Consider the following 21438-nt stretch of genomic DNA (forward strand, 5'->3'; position numbering starts at 1 on the left):
ACACTTTATTTAAGATTGTCTTTAATAAAAAAAAAATATGGTTTAAATACAGTTTTGACACTCAAATTTTACAATTGTTTGATTTTGAAGTTTCAATTGCTAAATTTGAACCCTCTAAATTTTATAATTGTTCAATCTTGACCTCCCAAGATTCAATTACTCAATTTTGGCCTTTCAAATTTATCCCCTTTTGCATTTGCTACTCATTGACTTTTTGACTAACAATTGCTTACGTCACATTTTAAAGTTAAATAAACATTTTTAAAATAAATAACAAAATGTTTTAAAAAATAAAATGATGTTTTAAAATTTTAGAAAACAAAAAAAAATTGTTTTAAGTCATATTAGGGCGGGGCAAGGACGGATTTTGTCCTCCCAAACCTATAAAATTCGAGTATCCTCATACCCGTCTTAATTCTTAATTGGGATGAAAACTAGAACCTCAAACTCATACATAAACGTGGTTCGGGTATCTTCATTCCACACTATTTATGAACTTAGTTGCGTTTAGGTGTTTTTTAATTAAAAAAAAGCTAAAAGTGAAAAACAATTTTGTTTTAACGATATTTATACAAGGAAAATAAATAGAGAAAACAAATTGTTTAAGGCTCTATTTGGTAAGACCTCAATTTTAGCTTATAAACTAATATGACAAAAGAAGTTCTGTTTGGTAATTGTTCTTTGCTACAAGCTTATAGCTTATTTTACTAGTTTATGGCTTATTTTTCAGATGTTATTTCAATTAGTTTTCGAGCTTATAACTTATCATATTTTCTTCAAATTTTACCCCTATCATCCTACATAAAAAAAATTAAATATTAATTAAATATTTATTTTTTATGTCATTTCATACTTATAAACTAGTTCAACAACTAATTTTATCAAACACTACAAACTCAATCAATTAGTTTATATATTATAAGCTATAAGCTCATCCTCCATAAGGTATATTATTAGTGGTCCGCTAATTTTTACCAAAAAGACTCAAGTTAAAAATATGAATGTAATATAGAGTTTGTATAAGAGTTTCTAATTTAAGATTGATAAAATGTAATTGATATAAACGAGGGGGGGGGGGGGGGGGGGGGGATCGGGTTGGATATCAATATCTCGAAAAAAAACTCAATCAACTCAAATTTTCCTCATCAAAAAAGTCAAAATTGAGGCGAGTGGAGCGGGTATTCGCATGTATGAATTTATTGCCAAGTTCTCTGTGTTGCAACTATCAACTAGCAACACTGCACCATAAAATTAGGCTTTTAAATTATCTTTAATGGTGGATACTTATATTTTAAGTACTAGTAGTACTTAATATATATTCCATTAGAGCAAAACACAATTGGATACCCAATAGATATTATTTTTTAAATAAACATTGCTACCTATATATTTTAGTGGAATCCATTTATAATCGTATAGAGTTATCAATGCGATGTACGATAATTAGTAAAATTGATTTAGATTTTTTTTTTTTTTTAAGAGATACTAAGTTGAAATATTATAAAAAAAATTATAAAAAATTGATTTGTACGCATGAGATGCGGTTAAATACTAAAAAATGAACGGCTTCACCTTCTCTACTTTTACGTTTTACGAGAGAGAAAAAAAATTACTACAGTTCATGTTTGTTTCATCTGTAATTTTACTTTCTATCTTCATCTTCATCTTCCCGTCAGATCTCTACCAATCCGTCGGTTTCGGACACCGACAGGTAGCTTTTCCGGATCCGAACCCGCCCAATACAACCTCAACAAAACCGATTTTTTACGTCTCACAACCCGTTTACCCGATTCCACCCACCCGGACTCTTGCGGATTTTTGTCCACCCCGACTCTCTCTCTGTATCTCGAATTTCTCAATTTCTCTCTTGACAACACTGCAGGTAACATCGCCATTCTAAAAGCATTTCGTAGAAGATGAAACTCTGCATTTTAGAATTTATCATTATCTTAGTTCAAACGACGGTCCTTTATTATGATCTACTTACATCTATATTTTTCACATCTTGCATTTCAACCATTATTTAGTAATGCAATCTATGAAGCACAAACACCGGCACCCGACATAACACCGATTGATATTCATAATAATTTGAGGAAATGGAAGTAATTGAATTGAACTTAACTACATGTGTCTGTGTCCAAAGCTTAATGCTGTACTTGAACTATTTTTTGGGGACACAATCATAGACACAACACTGACATGTTGACAATGTTTAATAATTTGAAAAAATTGATGTAATTAAATGTAACTGCATGTGTTGGTATCATGTCGGGCAGACACCGGATATGACACATCACGGACATTGACATGTTGATTTAAGAAAATGTGTAGGTGTTGTGTTGATGTCTGACACTGGTCACACTTTCAATCTATAATGTTATATAAGACTCACTCATGGTACTTAAAATCCTGATTTCAATCATAAAATCTTACATTTTGGCGATTATGCTTGCTCTTAGCGATTAAGAGTACACATATAATCCTATTTTGGTGGAATCAGCTGGAATCCCAATTTGATTCGTAGGATCTTACACTTTTGCGATTATGCTTGCCCTCGGTGATTAAGAGTACACACAAATCTTCTGGGGATTTAGTGATTTTGCTTGCATCCATTTAAAAAAAATAATAATCTTATCCCCCATCCTTCTTCTATTTCATTTCCAATTGGCTTCAATCTCTCGTGCTAATAAATTTAAATTAAATTTACATGCATGTATATGAATTTAAAGTTTTTTTGTTGTATGCAAATTTATATGCATATATTTGAGTTTTATGATCTTTGTATAATTTTATGATTAGTGTTATGATTTTACTTCCCCTTTCCGATTTACGATTTTGCGTCCCTACAAGAGGACATAATACTATTTCCATACTAATTTTGCATCTTTTTCAGGTCTGTCTTATATCTCAGATTGTTTAATCAACCAAGTCTTTCTGTGGCATAAAACAAGAGAGGTTTAGTTTACTGTCTTAATTTGGCAAAAATGACAGAAATCTTTAGCGACACTGCTTGCAGGCAGTTATCTCAAATGTTCCTTGCAGTTATGTTCTTTCACGTTTCAGAGTATTTTCTAGCCGCCTTCATTCATGGGAAATCAAGTGTAACTTTGAGGTCCCTTTTGATTAGCAAAGACTATCTTTTAGCATTGATATTTTCATTGCTAGAATATTTAATTGAGATTGCTTTATTCCCTGATTTAAAGGAACATTGTGTTATCAGTGATTTCGGGTTGGTATTGGTTGTTATCGGGGAAATTTTAAGGAAGATGGCAATAATAACAGCAGGCCAATCATTCACTCATATGATAAGGGTTCGTCCTGATGAACGTCACCAATTGGTTAAACATGGTATATATAAGTTTATTCGTCATCCAGGGTATTGCGGTTTCTTCATTTGGTCTGTTGGAACTCAAATAATGCTCTGTAATCCTTTATCGACTATTGGATTTGCAGTTGTTGTCTGGAAGTTCTTTTCTAGCCGAATACCTTACGAGGAATACTTTTTGAGACAGTTTTTCGGAATGCAGTATGTTGAATATGCCCAACAAGTTGTGTCTGGGGTGCCATTTATAAAATGAAGACCAGTAAGTTATGTGAGATGAACCGTATATCATGTAACATTAACTCAAAATAATCAATAAAGTTTGAAATTGAACCCATTTTTCCTCTAACAGCTTCAACCTGTCCTTCACGTTACTTTAGATATGAAGTGCTTGCTTTCAGCCTGTGGCTACGCCAACCCTTTCTTTTATTACATGCAGCTCTGCTGGATTCCGTCTATGGATAAAAATCATCGTTCGGTAGACGGTGTTTAAGATTAAGTTTCAGGGTCTTGATCAGATTGTTGCAGATTACTGATTCCAAGCCTGCTGATTTTACTTCTGCCAAACTGTTCTGGGTTGCTACTGCCCAGTCATATACTAGCCGATGAAATTTAGTTTTGTTACTATGAGAACTAGGGTTCTGTTTGTGTTCCCGAGTACATGTATGCTCTTTTTGTGATGTAATCTGGACACTGTTGTAATCTTTGATAACTTATTCTGGAAGAAAAATGTTAAAATCATTACTAATAAAAGGTCATATTAATGTTCAGTGCCATTACATTGGATATAAATATTATAAATGTGTAGCTGTGTTTGGATGAGTGTTCAGTGCCATTTTTCTGACTGTTATTTCCGCCATAGAATCAACTGCTTCAGATGTTTTACCAACTGGTCAGCCGGTTATTCCGGTTCATGCTTTTCACAAAACTTCAAACTGTGTTTTACCAACTGGTGAACCGGTTTCTGTTCCAGTTCATGTTTATCCCGTAAGTGAACCAATAATTCCACCAAAAACAAGCCATATTTATCCAAGTGCAAGGGAGATCAAGTTTTGAGATTAACATGAATTCCATATTCTAATAAATAAGCTATATTAATTTTATTTTTTTTGAGAAAAAATAAGCTATATTAATTATCATTTTATTTATATTCATATCTTTTAATTTGTGTTCATGTCATATCCTAACTGAAAGATTTCTCCAATGAAATTTGAAAACCTATGTACATTAGAAACACTGTTATATTTTCATATAAAAGTTAAAACAATAACTGCTCAAAACTTATCCAGTGGCCAAACAGAATTTAACAGTATATCTCTTGATGGATTCATGTCATAAACATTTATTAGTCTACCAACTTAAGACCCTGGCTGAATCAATCTTGTCCCTAAATAGTAGTATATGTTTGTTAAAGTTATGAGACCATAAATGTCCAAATCTAAGTCAGCTTGATTGATAAAATTTAAGTCAGCTGATGTCTGTATTACAAATCTATCTGCTGCAAAGCTCCCAAAATAACCATGTCAGATACTCAGGTATCGACGTCGTGCATCCCAGTTATCAGTTCCTCTCCCAAGAAGATCAACCATGTATCCATAATGCTCAATCTTCGGTTCAATTCCAAACATAATATTCATCGGAAAAAAAAACCTCGTTACCGACATCAATCAAACAGATAAAACACCCAATGAATGGGAACAAACAATAATCCCCTTCTTCTTCATACTCTAAAATAAGAATAAGAGCATCTTCAACATGTCCATGATGAGAAGCCAAACTACATATCATAGGATTCCAAGTAACAAAGTTCCTCTCAGGCATTTCATCAAGGAGTTTAAAATGGAGTTTTATATTTAGACAAACGAGATTTTCTAATTTTCTATACTATTAAATACTTTAACATGTGACTTTAGAACCCATGTTAGCTTTCTCTTTAGCGTTATCATGAATATTGATAAATAACTTGGTCACTCAAAAGTTTAATCCAATTACAAAGTAAAATGTCATAGTTATGTGAATGATACTCTTACATAAAAGTAAAGGTAAAAGTAACAAAGACATCAGACTCGAGTTGTTAATAAACTTTTACTATAATGAATTGTTTGAGAGAACTTGCGTTCAATTCAATTATTTGTGAGACTTTACTTAACTGGTGCACAAACTATAGATTTCTTGGAGGTTAGTAAAAAAAAATGTAAAGGTGAAAGTGATCCGATTTGAGTTGATAGATCCTAAGGATATTCTGAAACTATAAAGTATATGGTTAATTCGTTCTGTTAGCACTTAGCACAACCCTTTGATTATTTCTTTGTTTTTATGTAGTGGTCAAGAAAATATGGTCTATCTCTCAAGTACAAAATGGAAGTTTGCCATAAGTATTTTAACATATATTTTGGTGTAACAGCCCTGTATTTGAAAATCACTATGAATCTTATTTTCTTTTGATAAACTTCTTTGAATGTAACAAAAAAAACAACCAAGTAGTAGTACTATTTTATTAACTTGCTCTAAAATGCCAAAGGATACATCTAGCCAATTCCATCGTTGGTTTAATAGGCTTTTCAAATTTGGAAGGTGGGGGCATATATTTTTTAGCATGTTGAGTAAATTACCTATCACATCCAAAGAATTACTTTGTGTCGTTTTTTGACTTTGATTTTATTGTTGATATCCCTTGCCAAACTTTTTTTTTGTGTTTCTCAAAATTATTTTAAGCTTTAAAAAGACAAAATTAACTTGTACCGAGTCCTTAATATAAAAAGAACTTGACTTTTTAGATACATTAAAAAATGAATTTATCTGGTCTATAATATAGTCTAGATACATCATTTTTTTTAATGTATCTAAAAAGTGAATTTCTTCTTATATTAAGGACCGAATGGAGTATATACAAGTAAAGAGGCATTTGGAATTGTGATTCGCGGTGGCAAATAAGAACAAAATTTTACCGTTTTCAATCTTGGATGTTAATTATTGATCGGACGGTTTAGATTCAATTCATGAAATTATAAAATCACTTAAAATGATTTCACGCAAATATTTTAGATCGAACTGTCTAAATTAAAACTGTGTCAAAATTGTGAGAAATCTTGCAGCAGTATATCTGCTTCGCGTAAGGAGCTATCCTCCGATTTCCTTTCCAAAGCTGAAAGATAAAAGTCGCTTGTGAGAAAGAAAATACTTAGGGAGTGTATGCGGTGAGCACACTTTGTTTTTTGGCTTATAAAAGTTAGGAAGGGGATGGTAGTCAAACTAAGTACAAGTAGGACTCAAACTTGAGAACTCTCAAAACTCAAATTCAAGATCTATTTTTTTTATTACTAGATTAAATTTTAGAGTTTGCGGTTAGACATAGATACCCGTTCAATAAAAGTGAATTAAACAATAATTTTGTGATGTAAATAGAATTAAATAACTCTTGAGGCAAAATCAATTATATTTTTAAAAAATCATGCTGAAATCAATTATACACCTCTAAAATAAATTTTTATTTCTCCAAAAGTGGAACTATACGGGACATATACTCACATTTTTGTTTTTGTTACATTTTTGTTTTTGTTACAATGATATTAGTATGAAATTTATACCGCCGTTAGCGATGACTAATCTCCTTCAGAGAACCTGTGGAGCACACATAAACGCATGAGCCAAAAATCAAACCCCAGACCCTTACAATTTTGATCAATTCATTGTTGGTTACATACTCATGTTTCTACCGTTAAAACAACTAAAATTAAGTCTCCATGACTTTAACTCAATTAGTAGCAACATTACATTATATAGGCAAGAATTGAGCATTTCACTTAATCACTATTACAAAGTGAAATTTCTAATCAATAGAATAAACAACCAAAATTAATTACTGAATATATATTTAGGATTTAATTGATATGCACTGACAGTGTAAAATAATTTTACACTTTCACCCAATATCAACCATGTTTTCCGCCACATCACTCCACTTCACCCCACTTTCTTGATATGACATGTCAAAACAATTGTTGTTTATTGGACGATTATGTAAAACTATTTAACACCGTCGGTGCATATCAATTAAACTCATATATTTATACTTCATGTGTTTCTTTTTGTTCGTTATTGGCAATACTATCATCGATTTAATTCAAATTTAAAATTAAAATGTAAAAAATTAATTTTTCGTACCCTTTTGCAGGTATGTATTGTCGCCTCGTTGTCATGTAAATTGCAGTTGAAATCATTACAGACACCCATTGTGGGTCATAGAAGGATAAACACAATTATTCTAATAATTAAAGATTAATAATCCCTACTAAATTATAGACAACAGGTTAACAGTACAAAAGAAAATAAAAGGATGAGAATGAGATCCATATACCCCCCTACCCCTACATGTAAGAAATAGTACATTTTATAACCATCTCTAAAACCACTAAACTAACTACTCATATTAGAAATGTCTTCTAAACTAAACATAGAACCCTTTTCTTACGTTGAACAAGAAGATCTCAAGCGATCTAAATGGTTAGTAAAAGCTACTAGCTCTGCTAAATTACAAGTCTAATAGCTTTGCTTGAAATCCAAATGGCTTGTTAAAGCTTGTCCTAATCAAGTACAGGGACCCATTCATATCGTCCTGGTAGAGGTACATCATTCACTACATCAAAATTGTACCTGCAAAATATAGACAAGATGCACATTGGCATGTTGCAAGTTGCATATTAATATTAATAATCAGGAAACAGATTCAAAAGAGATAGTAAATCAGTAATTTAATCTGCAAAATATAGATTAAAAGGAATATTCTTCTTACTTTTCCATAAATATTGCTTGTTGCTGCTTCTCTGCCAAAGCAAAGAACTCATCCATTTCACTAGAAGTTGGAATATTTCTTTGCACGTTTTCGTGAATTACTCGCTGCGTCCTTTGCTTTGTCGTCGAACCAGGAGTATGAATGACACTTGAATCCCTTATTAAACTACAAGGTGTGCTTTCCCTGGTGCTTCTGTTAATCACAAAAATATTACTATTAAAATGGCTTAGCAAAAGAATCTTATAGAAAATAAAAATCAAAAGAAATAGCAGTCATTGAAAATGCAAATGATGGTTTGTTGTCAAAAGTTTCTGTACCAGAACTACATGATAACTGCTGACAGAAAAACAATTGAAAAAATAAAAAGGATTGTTTTTGCTCAAACAAAAACTCTTTAAAATAGAATTAGACTAGAGACAAACTCCTACTCTAGAAAAGTCACTGGCATTTATTAGAGACAAGCCCTGACTCAGTGGGCTCAAGCAAACCAAAAAAATACAAAGAAAAAGATGGCCAAATCTTTCTCTTTCACTGGAAAACCAAAGAGGAACAGGAACCCAAAACACATGAAACCTTCACAAATAGGCCCCATGTATATGACAAACCTTTGATAACACGACGAGTCATGAGAGTTATGGCTGCTGGGTATTACTAAAAGGCCAAATCTTTTTATCTTGACCATTATGGAGCACTAAATGTGACATATTTTAAGCCTATCAAACTAGTAGAAGCCAACATATACGGTCATGAAAAACACACATTGGAGCAATCAGTAAATTGGAACCAGTTGATGAAGATTGGACAAATCATATTTTACGCTAGGTAAATTTAAATTCAATTTAAAACGTGAACTTAGAATATCCAATCTTCATTCAATGCTACCAATGTACTGAATGAGTAAATGTGTGTTTTTCTTACCAACAATTAACCCAGATCAACCATAAACAGGAACAATGAATGTTAAATTCATACATTTCTAATATGTATTCAAGGTCATCAAAATCCTAAGTGAAAAACCACTGGAAATTATAAAATGGGCTCAAAATATGAATCAACAAAGATAGTTAAATCACAAATAATCAACAGCAAAATATGAATGCAGAGATAGCTATTGTCTTACAGTCAAATCCCAGAACTTATTTTCCATTCATTAATGTAATGAAATAAATCAATTAACATGAAAAAAGACATAAACTTTGTCAACCCCTTGCATTATTGGTAGTACTATCATTCATTAATGTGACAATATAGTTATTATAGCAAATAAATTTTACCATTAATAAATTATGTACGAGAAGCTGTGTAATTGAAGAAAAACACAGATATCAATGCACAGAAAAAATAAATAGTAATCAGTAAATAACTATACTGAGGAGGATGCAAGTTGCAGAGAACCTATCACAAGTCACAGAAGTTACAAATATGAGCAATCCTTTGTACCAACAGAACTTTACCTCAGTACCGGCTATCAGAGAAAGAAACCAAAACAATCACATGAAAATTAAAACATCAAACGAAAAACTAGGGACAATGACAACACAATATTCAGTGATAAATAATAATATATTATTTTTCTAAGAAAAAAATAGTAATATATTGTTATATTTTAAAAATAATATATTATTAAAATACAAAAAGTAGAAGCTAAAGAATTGTAACTTTTGAGAGGAAATATATAATCATACTAAAAAATTGTAAAATCCTTTTATTTGAAAAATTCTGATTCTTATGACTCATTCCACTGAAAAACATAAAAAAATTTAATAATAAAAAATTAAAAAAACAGAACAGTCACATGAAATTGAAAATTCAGGGCTAAGAGCATATTTATTTTACAAAAAAAGATAAATTTGGAAAAGCATAAGGTAGAAGCAAAAGAGTTGCAGCTTTTTTGAGATGCAACATGTCAAAATATAAAAACCCTATTTTCTACTATGCCTTTGAAGTTTTCAATTTCTGTCATATGAAAATAAAAACATGAAATTTCACTTATGAAAAATTGAAAATTCCCAAAATTAAAGCAACACTTACATGCACACAATAAATAACCCAAAAAAAAAAATTACTTTTTTACAAATAGACAATAAAATCATCAGAGGGGGGAAAATGAATAAAATGATATTTTTTTATGCATATATGAAATTGAATAAAAATATACCATCAAATCAAAATTGAATAGAAATTAGAAACACAAACAAAAAAATTGAAGAAATTGAAGATTATATATACCTATCTTTGCCTTCAATTTCTAAGAAATTTTCACCAAAAGAACCTTCAACAGTGAAATCAACATTCTCCTCTTCAGCACAAAAACTTCCCAATTTTTCAACGGACGACGACGTTTTGCCAGAACATTCTCGAAGTCTCGAATTTCCGGCAGAGGCGTTCTCCCTGCGTGGTTGCGGCGGCGGAGGGAGTTTACGGAGGCGACGGCTGCGAAGTTGGAGATAGGATGAGGAGTCATTATTTTGCGGCGAAGAAACCGGCGATTTCTGGAGAGCGAGGGTTTTTGCTCTTGTTCGTACACCGACGGTTGAAGCGTGAGATGGAGAATCCATGATTACGGCGGCGACGTCGCCGGCGATTTTGGATTTCTTCATGTATTTTCCCATTGGAAATGAAAATTGAAAGTTGAAAGAGGAAAAAAAGAGAAGTGATTTTGGAGGGTATATGGTGGGAGAGTGAGAAGAGTTTATGGCAAAGCAGAGAGAGAGAGAGAGAGAAAGGGGGGGAATCAAAAGTGCGGGGAAGATTGTGACTTTTTAGGGTTGGAGGATTTTAGGGGGAAATGCAATTTATGTAGTAGTGTCTTTTCTCTCTCTCTCTCTCTCTCTCTCTCCCTATATTTGCGAGTTTAATTATTGTAAAAAAAAAAAAAAAAAAAAAAAAACAACCGTAGCATAAATTATGTTTCAAAGAGAAAAAAACTGAGCGGGTGTCGTACATATGCGGAACACCGAAAATAAACACCGCCTAAACGTGGTCTACCGACTAATTCCATAATTTGAAAGGCACCTCTCAGCTTCTAGGCCATTAGTAAAGACACCAACCTGACCCAGAAAGATGTTACTAGACACTAACTCTCGATCTCAAAACAAAAGCGATCTGTCTATGAGAACCTAAAAACAACTCCATAAGGTGCAAGGCTGATGGTGCAAAGGAAGAATTAGAACCTAGGCAGACAAGTCTCAACTCAAAGAAATAGAAAACGACCCAAAGATAAAACAGTTGACACTGACGCAACAGAGGTCTACTAGATACCATGAATATTCCTGCATATCTCAACAGATTTAGAAAAACAATAACCGAATCAAAAATTTAGAAAAACACCGCATGTGCCAGCAACCAACACACCACTGACTAGCAACTGCCACCATGAGGTGGTAGCGCCAAAACCACCACAACCAAGCACCAATAAACAAAACACGACTCAAACAAACCGAAAACACCACTAACTAGAAACAGACCACAACCCGTCGCAAAAACGATGAGCTAAACACCAAGAAACATAACATAGCCTGCGAGAGGTTTTGTCGGACGCGTCGCTACCACCACCATACGCGCCAACGCCAACATCACCTCACCACAACCACTGAAACTACCACAAAACTACCATTGTTACAACTAGATCCGGCAAACAAAACATAGTCGCCAGACCCGTCACCACTACCACATAACTGCAGCAGGATGCCCACACAAACCAAAACAGAACACCATAAACGGTCTTGAGAGAAGATGTAGAGGGAGAGTTTGTTGCACCATCGTCCTGTAGAAAAAACCACCTTCATGAAGGGTGGTCGCACTACCGCCGATGGCAGTTAACATACCTCGTCGGAAACACATCCCCTGTTGGGGTTTGCGGGTGATGCGGAGGGACGAGACACTTCTTAGCATAAATTATTTTTACGAGAGCAAATATGCTTTATAGTGATATATGAAAATTCTATGAAATCTAAGTATCTATTTGGATCAAGTAGAATTATTAAACACAATTGTCCACATTAATAAATAGATAAAAATATCGAAATTGTTAGGCTAGATATTATGAACGGATTTCGAGCTTCAACTCTCATTTATGTGTGAGTTTATAATGATTTTGTCATTTCGTCTAACTAAAAAATAAATTCTAGCCTATTTTCAATCCTAGCCAATGTAGATAATCTTTCTCTATCTTTACACGGAAATCTAATAAAAATTGGAATAAGATGGAGGTATTGAGGTGATTTGGTGCGGAATACGTCATTGTTATGGATGATAGTGAGGGACGGATGCATGTAGGGGCTGGCTGTGGCTATAGCCACACCAGAATTATTGTATATATATGTATAACTACTAATATTATCATAGTTATTCATTTCGCTTAGTGGTTATGTATCCCCTCATTTACTCAAGGGTCCTGAGTTCAAGTCCTATATAGGTTGCTTTTTGGCTTTTAATTTCTTTTTCTAACAAAGAAATTGCTGCCTTGTTGCTAGTTAACTACAAAGAATCAAGAATAATAGTTGTGGTAATTTTTTTTTTATAAAGAAGTGATCAATATATATATATATATATTAGAGAAATTAAATTATACCGGTAACATTTTAACGAGTATAAAATTTACAAAATTTATCGTTAATTATACCGGTAACATTTTTAGTCACACCAATATATTAGGTCTGGATCCGTCCCTGATGATAGTACTCTTTTTTTACTCCTTCCGATCCTAATTATAATTCAAAGTTTGATATATCTAAAAAACAATGTAGACTATATACATCAAATTTTCAATGTATCTAAAAAGTAAATCTTTTCTTATAATTAGGATCCGAGGGGAAATATTATTTAGTTTCATTTATTATTTTTTACAGAATTAAATTTTCATTTAATACTTTTGATAAAGCGATGTTTTAAAAGAAAAAATTGAAAATACTTTTGATATGTTTTATCCTTGTAAAAAGAAGAAATTAATAATTTTTTTTTGATATAGAGAAATTAATAATTTTGATTTGGCTTAACTGCACATTTGGTCTCTTACGTTTATTTTAGGTTTCAATTTGGTCTCTTACGTTTAAAAAGTATCAATTTGGTCCCTTACGTTTATTTTAGGTTTCAAGTTAGTCCTTTCTGTCAATTTTGTCACATGTGGCAGCCAATTTCATATGTGGATAGACACGTGACACTTGGACACACTGACACGTGTACTGTTCAAACGGTGTTATTGACAAAACTAACAGAAAGGACTAACTTGAAACATAAAATAAACGTAAGGGACTAAATTGATACTTTTTAAACGTAAGAGACCAAATTAAAACCTAAAATAAACGTAAGGGACCAAATGTGTAGTTAAGATTTTGACATGATTTATTATTATGTATTTACAATAGTTCGGTTTATGAAAAAATTCAAATATTTAACATCGAGCTCATATACTCTAAAACGAATATGCTATTATACTCTAAACCCGAAATGCACAATAATGAATAGTGTTCATTTTAGAGGAGTCGAATCCAAATAGTTCGCCCTTTTAGCTCATTATTGAATATGCTTATTAAGGTTTCGTCATTTTTCCCATTCAAATATTAGTGAATTTCGGTTTACCCTATTACTGAACATGTCACGTCATCATTTGTGCAAAATCTTGAGACAACATATTCAATGATGAGCTAAAAGATCGAAATCTTGACATCACATGAGATTAATAGAAAATATATATATAGTCTATAAAAAAATTTCAAAAAATTTTAGTAGTTAATTTAATCCTCAAAAATTTTTCATTTGCCAATTTAGTCCATAAAATTACTAACAAAAGAGGCACTAATGATCTATTTGCAATTTTAATATAATCAGGAACCAATATGATAACAAATTATACTTTCAAGGATTAAAATGGTGGTTTGGCCGATTGTTTTTTGTATTAACCCTCTTGTTTTAGGGAGAAGGGACCCTAGTAATTCAGATAACGACCCACTTGAACCAAATCAATTTTAAAATTAAAGCTACAATTTATAACTTCAATAAATATAGCCTATCATCGATGAAATTCCAATTTAAAACGCGAAATTTTAATTTTTCGTATTATTTTGCTTGTATGTATTTGTTGCCTCGTTGACATGTAGCTTGTAAGTCTAAATCTAAATCATTAGACACACCCATTGTGAGCCATAAAAGGATAAGTTACTGCATTGATTAAAGATTAAAAATCCCTGCTAAATTATAGACACAAGTTAACAGCAAAAAAGAAAAGAAAATGCTGAGATCCATATACCCCCTACCCCTACATATAAGAAATACATTGAATAACTCTAAATTACTTATATTAGAAATGTCTTCTAAACTATGTAGAACCCTTCTCTTATGTTGAACAAGAAGATCTCAAGCGATCTAAATGGTTAGTGAAAGTTGCTAGCTCTGCTAAATTACAAGTCTAATAGCTCTGCTTGAAATCCAAATGGCTGGTTAAAGCTTGTCCTAGTTAAGTACAGGGACCCATTCATACCGTCCTGGTAGAGGTACATCATTAACTACATCAAAATTGTACCTGCAAAATATAGACAAGACACACATTGGCATATTGCATAATGACATCAATAATCAGGAGACAAATTCAAAAAAGATAGTAAATCGGTAATTTAATCTGCAAAATATAGACAAGATACACATTGGCATATTGCATATTGATAATTTTTTTGGTTTTCACCCTCTGGTTCCTAGGGGAAGGGGCCCCTAGTAGTCCAGAGTTCGGGGCGAATTCTAGCATCAAGTGGTTCCAGTCCCCTCCCAAATGCAGTTGCGGGGGATCGAACCGTGGTCCTCCCTACCAAGTTCAGCGCCAATCACCACTGAACCAACTAACATATGGTTATTGCATATTGACATTAATAATCAGGAAAGGAAACAAATTCTAAAAAGATAATAAATCAGTAATTTAATTTGCAAAATATAGACTAGATACACATTGGCATATTGCATATTGATATTAATAATTAGGAAACAAATTCAAAAAGTAAATCAGTAATTTAATCTGCAAAATATAGACAAGATACACATTGGCATATTGCATATTGATATTAATAATCAGGAAACAAATTCAAAAAGAATAGAAAATCAGTAGTTTAATCTGCAAAATATAGCTTAAAAGGAATATGCTTACTTTTCCATAAAATTTGCTTGTTGCTGCTTCTCTGCCAAAGCAAAGAACTCATCCATTTCAGTAGATGTTGGAATATTTCTTTGCATGTTTTCGTGAATTACTCGTTGCGTCCTTTGCCTTGTCGTTGAACCAGGGGTATGAATGACACTTGAATCCCTTATTAAACTACAAGGTGTGCTTTCCCTGGTGCTTCTGTTAATCACAAAAATATTACTATTAAAATCGCTTAGCAAAAGAATCTTATAGAAAAAAAAATTAAAAGAAATTGCAGTCATTGAAAATGCAAATGTTGGTTTGTTATCAAAAGTTTCTGTAGCAGAACTGCATGACAACTGCTGACAGAAAAATAAAAGAAAATAAAAAGGATTGATTTGCTCACACAAAAACTCTTCAAAATGAAATTAGACTAGAGACAAACTACTATTCTAGAAAAGTAAGTAACTGGCATTTATTAGAGACAAGCCCTGACTCAGTGGGCTCAAGCAACCAAAAAAATACAAAGAAAGAGATGGCCAAATCTTTCTCATTCATTCACTGCATAAAAACAAAACAGGAACCCAAAACACATGAAACCTTCACAAATAGGCCCCATGTATTTGACAAACCTTTGATAACATGACGACTCATGAGAGCTATGGCTGCTGGGTATTACTAATGGTTAAATTTTTCTATCTTGACCGTTATGGAGAACTAAATGTGCATTTTAAGCCTAACCAACTAGTAGGAGCCAACATATTCGATCATGAAAAACACATATTCAAGAAGCCAGTAAATTGGAACTGGTTGACAAAGATTGGACAACTCATATTTTACACTAGGTAAATTTACATTCAATTTGAAAAGTGAACATAGAGGATCCAATCTTCATTCAATGCTACCAACGTACTGGATGAGTAAATGCGTGCTTTCCTTAGCAGCAAGGAACCCAGATCAGTAGTAAACAGGAACAATCAATGTTAAATCCATACATTTCTAACATGTATTCAAGGCATCAAAATCTTAAGTGGGAAACAACTGGAAATTACAAAGTGGCCTCAAAATATGAATCAATAAAGATTGTTAAATCGCAAATAATCAACAGCCAAATATGAATGCAGAGATAGCTACTGTCTTACAATCAAATCCCAGAACTTTTTTTCCATTTTGTTTGATATGTAATCCCTAGGCTACCCATCATGACCCAACAATACTACAATTCATTAATGTAACGAGATAATTATAGCAAATAAATTTCACCATTAATAAATACAGTAATGTACTAGAAGCTGTGTAATTGAAGAAAAACAAAGATATCAATAGGAAGAGTAAAAGCAATAGAGTTGTGACCACTGAGAGGAAATATATAATCAAAACAAGTGGCATATAAAAAATTGTAAAATCCCGTGAGGGACATCACATTATATATGCAGGTGTTGGGGTTCGAATCTTCGACACTCCACTTAATCACCTTAAAGGGTGGAATTCTAGCCGCTATGCCACTTGACCAAAAAAATATTGTAAACTCCTTTTCTTTGAAAAATTCTTATTCTTATAACTCATTCCATTGAATAAAAAAAAAAGAGTAATGCAATATAGGATGAATCTGTATTTCATGAATGGCAAGAGTGGTGATCTTTCTCTCAAACACACTTAAATAGTTTTTTTTTATAAATAAAATTAGTAGTACACTCTGAAATAGTCAAACAGAAGTCTCTCGCATACTAAGCCTTCTACTACTATGCCCTATTGGAGCCTCTATAGATTGCATTACATATATGCCAAAGTAATTATAAAAAAACAATTGCTATACATATATGCCAAAGTGACGGGAGACTAAGCAACAAAAAGGTGACTTAGTGGAGGAAAACATGAAGGTGAGCCAAATTAAATCCCATCATCATATTGCAACCAAAGATAGATAGAAAACAAAAATAAACATCTCAAATTGACAAATTTATAATGAAGAAATAGTAGTTCATTGAGTAGAAAAAAGCTGAGTGAGAATCCTAATTTTTCATCAATTTTTACAGCAGGGAGGGAGGGATAATGAGTGATAGGGGGAGAAACAAAGACATCGACAAAGTCCCCAAGTATATTTGTGAGTGCATCGTTTGTTTTGTGTTTAGGAACTTTGTAACATTTAGCATTTTCCAAAATAAACTACATAATCACAACAAAGACATACTCTTTTAACAAAATACAGGGCTAAGAGCATACATTTTAATAAGATAAAATTGGAAAAGCATAAGGTAGAAGTAAAAAATCTGTAACTTTTTGAAGATGCAACATACCAAAATCTAAAAACCCTATTCTCTACTATTCATTTCAAGTTCCCAATTATCATTCAGATAAAAATAAAAACATGAAATTACACTTATGAAATATCTCAAAACCAAATCAACACTAACATGCAAATAATACAACACATAAATCCCAACAAAATTAATTTTTTGCAAATAAAATATAGAAAGATCACAAAGGGGGAAAAATGAATTTTTTTATGCATACAGGAAATTGAATAAAAATCTACCATAAAAATTGAATAGAAAATAAAAACACAAAAAATTGAAGAAATTGAAGATTATATATACCTATCTTTGCCTTCAATTTCTAAGAAATTTTCACCAAAAGAACCTTCCACAGTTAAATCAGCATTCTCCTCTTCAGCACCAAAACTCCCCAATTTTTCAACGGACGACGACGTGTTGCCAGAACATTCTCGAAGTCTCGAATTTCCGGCAGAGGCGTTCTCCCTGCGAGGTTGCGGCGGCGGAGGGAGTTTACGGAGGCGGCGACTGCGAAGTTCGAGGTAGGAAGAGGAGTCCATATGTTGCGGCGAGGCAATCGGGGATTTCTGGAGAGCGAGGGTTTTTGCTCTTGTCCGTACACCGACAGTAGTGGTGTGTGATGGAGCTTCCATGATTACGGCTGCGACGTCGCCGGCGATTTTGGATTTCTTCATGTATTTTCCCATTGGAAACAAAAATTGAAAGTTGAAAAAGAGAGAGGAAAAAAAAAACGATATTGGAGGGTAAATTTGTGTGTAAGAGAGAGAGAGAGAGAGGAATCCAAAGTGTATAAATAGTTTTGTTGTCTTAATAAAAAAATATCTCGATTACATTTTGAGTTTAATTGATATGCACTGATGGTGTAAAATAGTTTTACACGATCGTCCAATAAACAACCACCATTTTGCCATGTCATATCAAGAAAGTGGGTTGAAGTGGGGTGATGTGGCGGAAAACATGGTTGGTATTGATTGACGGTGTAACATATTTTACACCGTCGGTGTATTTAAATTAAATCCTTACATTTTTTACAACAATTGTCATGATAAATATTTATCCGATCCTCACAAAATCCAATGTATCTAGCCTATAATATAGACTAAATATATTAGATTTTCAATGAATCTAAAAAGTATATCTTCTCTTAAAATGACTAAAACTATTAATCGTTAGTTGGTTCAATAGTGATTGACACTGAACTTGGTAGAGATGACCACGGTTCGATCCCCTGCAACTACGATTGAGAGGGGGGATTAAACCATTTGATGTCAGAACCGACTCCCAAACCAAATTAAATTGGAGGTGAAAGAAAAAAAAAAATGACCAAAACTAAAATTACGCAAGAAAAAGACATTGCAAAAGATTTGAAGCAAGAACCTTCAACTCGAAAAGATTAGAGTCTATTTCATAGGTTTCATCTATTTCTTTTTACTATTTCATAGGTTTCAAATATATTTGATAATTGTCATTGCAAAATATTAATTTTTAACATATTATGTCTTATATTTTACATAAAATATATTATTTTATCATGTATTTATAATATTAATATTTAAATAAGTAAAATTTAATTTGTAATTTGGATATCCAAAAATCGATCCAAATTAAACCGCACAAAATTGGATGGGATTGAATCAGATTTTTTTAATTAGCCATCCAAAACCGAACCGAACCGCAAGTAATTTTAATTTTGGATCGGATAAATTTTTGCCACAAAACCGATCCAAACCAAACCGCGAGCACCCCTAAACTTAACCACTCACACTTGCCACAACGATTCTCTTCAAGATCTTCAATAACCACACACACATGCATTATATATCCTTCAATCTTCTGAGTATGTTGAAACTGCTGCCACCTCGTTCCTTAGCTGATTTGGAGTAGAAAATGGATACTCTTCATGGTTGATATAGTGCAGGAAGAAAATTTCACATCCGTTGAAATCGACTTTTCACATCAATTTTGGACCAAATGGAAATGAGGTGATATGTGGTAAGAAGACATTTCACATCGGTTTCATATCCGATGTAAAAACTGCATTTTAATTTTATTTTATTAAAAACAAATGTAAATCTTACATCGGTCTATAGGTCAAATTAATGAATGTTGGACTATAGGTCATTAATACTAACAAATATAGTAATATATTATTGACGATCCCTTGATCATCATTTTAATGAGCTTATTGAATTAGGTGCTAGATTGTCAATGAGAATATTGTTATCTACATCCAAACTCCAGTTGTGTGAGGCTGAAAAGGAAACAAACCAACCAAGTTTTACATACTTTAGCTATGGTGACATTGTCATGGCCAGTCCTCATGAAATTTTATATTGGATTCCATGCATGCGATATGTTACTCCCTCCATAAATTATAAACAAACGTAAATTTTTTAGATTTATTGAATAACTGATGTATTTGGCAATAAATCTAAAAAAATAGATTTTTATGTATAATTAATATAGGGAGTATATTTTTAATGAAATGTGTTGAGCTGTTTCTTTTCAACAACAACAAAAAAATTCTCCATTTGCTTTTCATAAAAAAAAACTCCAATCGCTCCCACGCAGCTTATTTGTAGGGTTTTTTTAACCAAATTAATTAAACTCAAGTGATTAACGAATTCACTAAGTATGAATAGTTCGAAGCTAGAGTTTAAATTCTAATTTAAACAATTTTTTGTCAGACGTTATTTACTACACGGTCAAAGTCTAGAAATTGGAAGCTTAATAAAATAAAAATAAACTAACCCATTTCTTGTAAATACAACATGTAAAGTACTTCTTTTTTCACAAAAAGTTAGTTGATTTTGAATGAATTTTTCTGCAGTGGTGTAATATTTTTTATATTGTAAAATCTTATTTTTGGGATTCCACTTTTGAACTTTTCTTAAGTTATTAGACAAACAAAAGTGTATCCGATACTTTATATAAGTTCAATAAGTATTGCCTTTTGCAACTTTTAATAATTCTTGCTTTTCTGAAGCTGTTTATGTTTTTACCTGATCATGCATGCGATCAAAACTTTTATGACATAATGGTTGGCATATAGTATATGGTTTTGGCTTAGGGGGGCCTGGTATAGTTTCATGTATTTTATTGCTTGTTGGCTATTTTAGTTGGCTATTTTGTTTCTGGTATATAATTATTAAAAAGTTGCAAAAGACAATACTTATTGAACTTTATAAAAAGAATTGGATTGGATACACTTTTAGGTGTACCTTGGTGCCTGAATTTAATGGAATTTTGGTTTCTCTCAAAAATATATATTTTTGACACATTGTATTTTTCGTTAGTTAATTCTAGACTCAAATATTTTTTGGGTATTTCTTTAACATAACTATATATTTTTAATATATACTAGCGGCCAGACAGGCGCGTTTCGCGCTAGTCTGTATCTATTATGCAAACTTATGTTAGAAAAAAAAAAGTCTTATATTATGGTGACTGGTGAGTTTATTAATAAAAGATTTTTGCCGTTAAAAAAAGACATGTATTATATTATGGTAGTTTGTTAATAAAAAATTTTGACTATTAAAAAAAAATAGTATTGTTAGTATTATGAAAAATTCACGCTAAAAATTTATGTATCCTCTTTATATATAGGTATAGATTAATTTTACTTCTTTTAATTACGAATAATTTTTTTTGTCAAATTCATTTGAGTTAATTAACTACATTTTTTTCGATATTACAAGCACTAAGAATAACTCTTAAATAAAAACCTGTAAAATGAGTTAACACTCTGACACTCAAATCAGTATGAATATAAGGTGAAATTGAAAGTAGAAGTGATTGAATACTACTTTGACGCGAACGTAGTTCGGGCTTAATCCGTTGTAACTGCTTCTGTAATATCCAATGAGGAATGCAGGTAGCTATTGAGATTAATCTGGTGACCCAAGATGACTAGAAAGACAAA

At 32.2% G+C, this 21438-nt stretch overlaps 3 protein-coding genes across 3 annotated transcripts; 1 reads left to right on the forward strand and 2 right to left on the reverse strand.

The window, feature by feature from the left end:
* Nucleotides 1–1607: 1607 nt before the first annotated feature.
* Nucleotides 1608–4095, forward strand: LOC123888065 (protein-S-isoprenylcysteine O-methyltransferase A-like). The gene is made up of 2 exons (XM_045937022.1): nucleotides 1608–1882; nucleotides 2897–4095. The coding sequence occupies exon 2, from the start codon at nucleotides 2988–2990 to the stop codon at nucleotides 3579–3581; it is 594 nt and encodes a 197-aa protein (XP_045792978.1). The 5' UTR covers nucleotides 1608–1882; nucleotides 2897–2987; the 3' UTR covers nucleotides 3582–4095.
* Nucleotides 4096–7569: 3474 nt separating this feature from the next.
* On the reverse strand, nucleotides 7570–10973 carry LOC123888063 (cyclin-dependent kinase inhibitor 4-like). Its single transcript, XM_045937020.1, has 3 exons — nucleotides 10347–10973; nucleotides 8118–8309; nucleotides 7570–7978 (listed from the first exon to the last, which is right to left on the reverse strand). Exons 1-3 carry the CDS (start codon nucleotides 10727–10729, stop codon nucleotides 7909–7911), a joined length of 645 nt encoding a protein of 214 aa, XP_045792976.1. The 5' UTR covers nucleotides 10730–10973; the 3' UTR covers nucleotides 7570–7908.
* A 3278-nt stretch (nucleotides 10974–14251) lies between these two features.
* LOC123888064 (cyclin-dependent kinase inhibitor 4-like) lies at nucleotides 14252–18280 on the reverse strand. The gene is made up of 3 exons (XM_045937021.1): nucleotides 17820–18280; nucleotides 15250–15441; nucleotides 14252–14637 (listed from the first exon to the last, which is right to left on the reverse strand). The coding sequence occupies exons 1-3, from the start codon at nucleotides 18200–18202 to the stop codon at nucleotides 14568–14570; spliced, it is 645 nt and encodes a 214-aa protein (XP_045792977.1). The 5' UTR covers nucleotides 18203–18280; the 3' UTR covers nucleotides 14252–14567.
* Between the last annotated feature and the right edge of the window lie 3158 nt (nucleotides 18281–21438).

The sequence above is a fragment of the Trifolium pratense genome, linkage group LG6 (assembly GCF_020283565.1).
Source record: "Trifolium pratense cultivar HEN17-A07 linkage group LG6, ARS_RC_1.1, whole genome shotgun sequence".
NCBI lineage: Eukaryota > Viridiplantae > Streptophyta > Magnoliopsida > Fabales > Fabaceae > Trifolium > Trifolium pratense.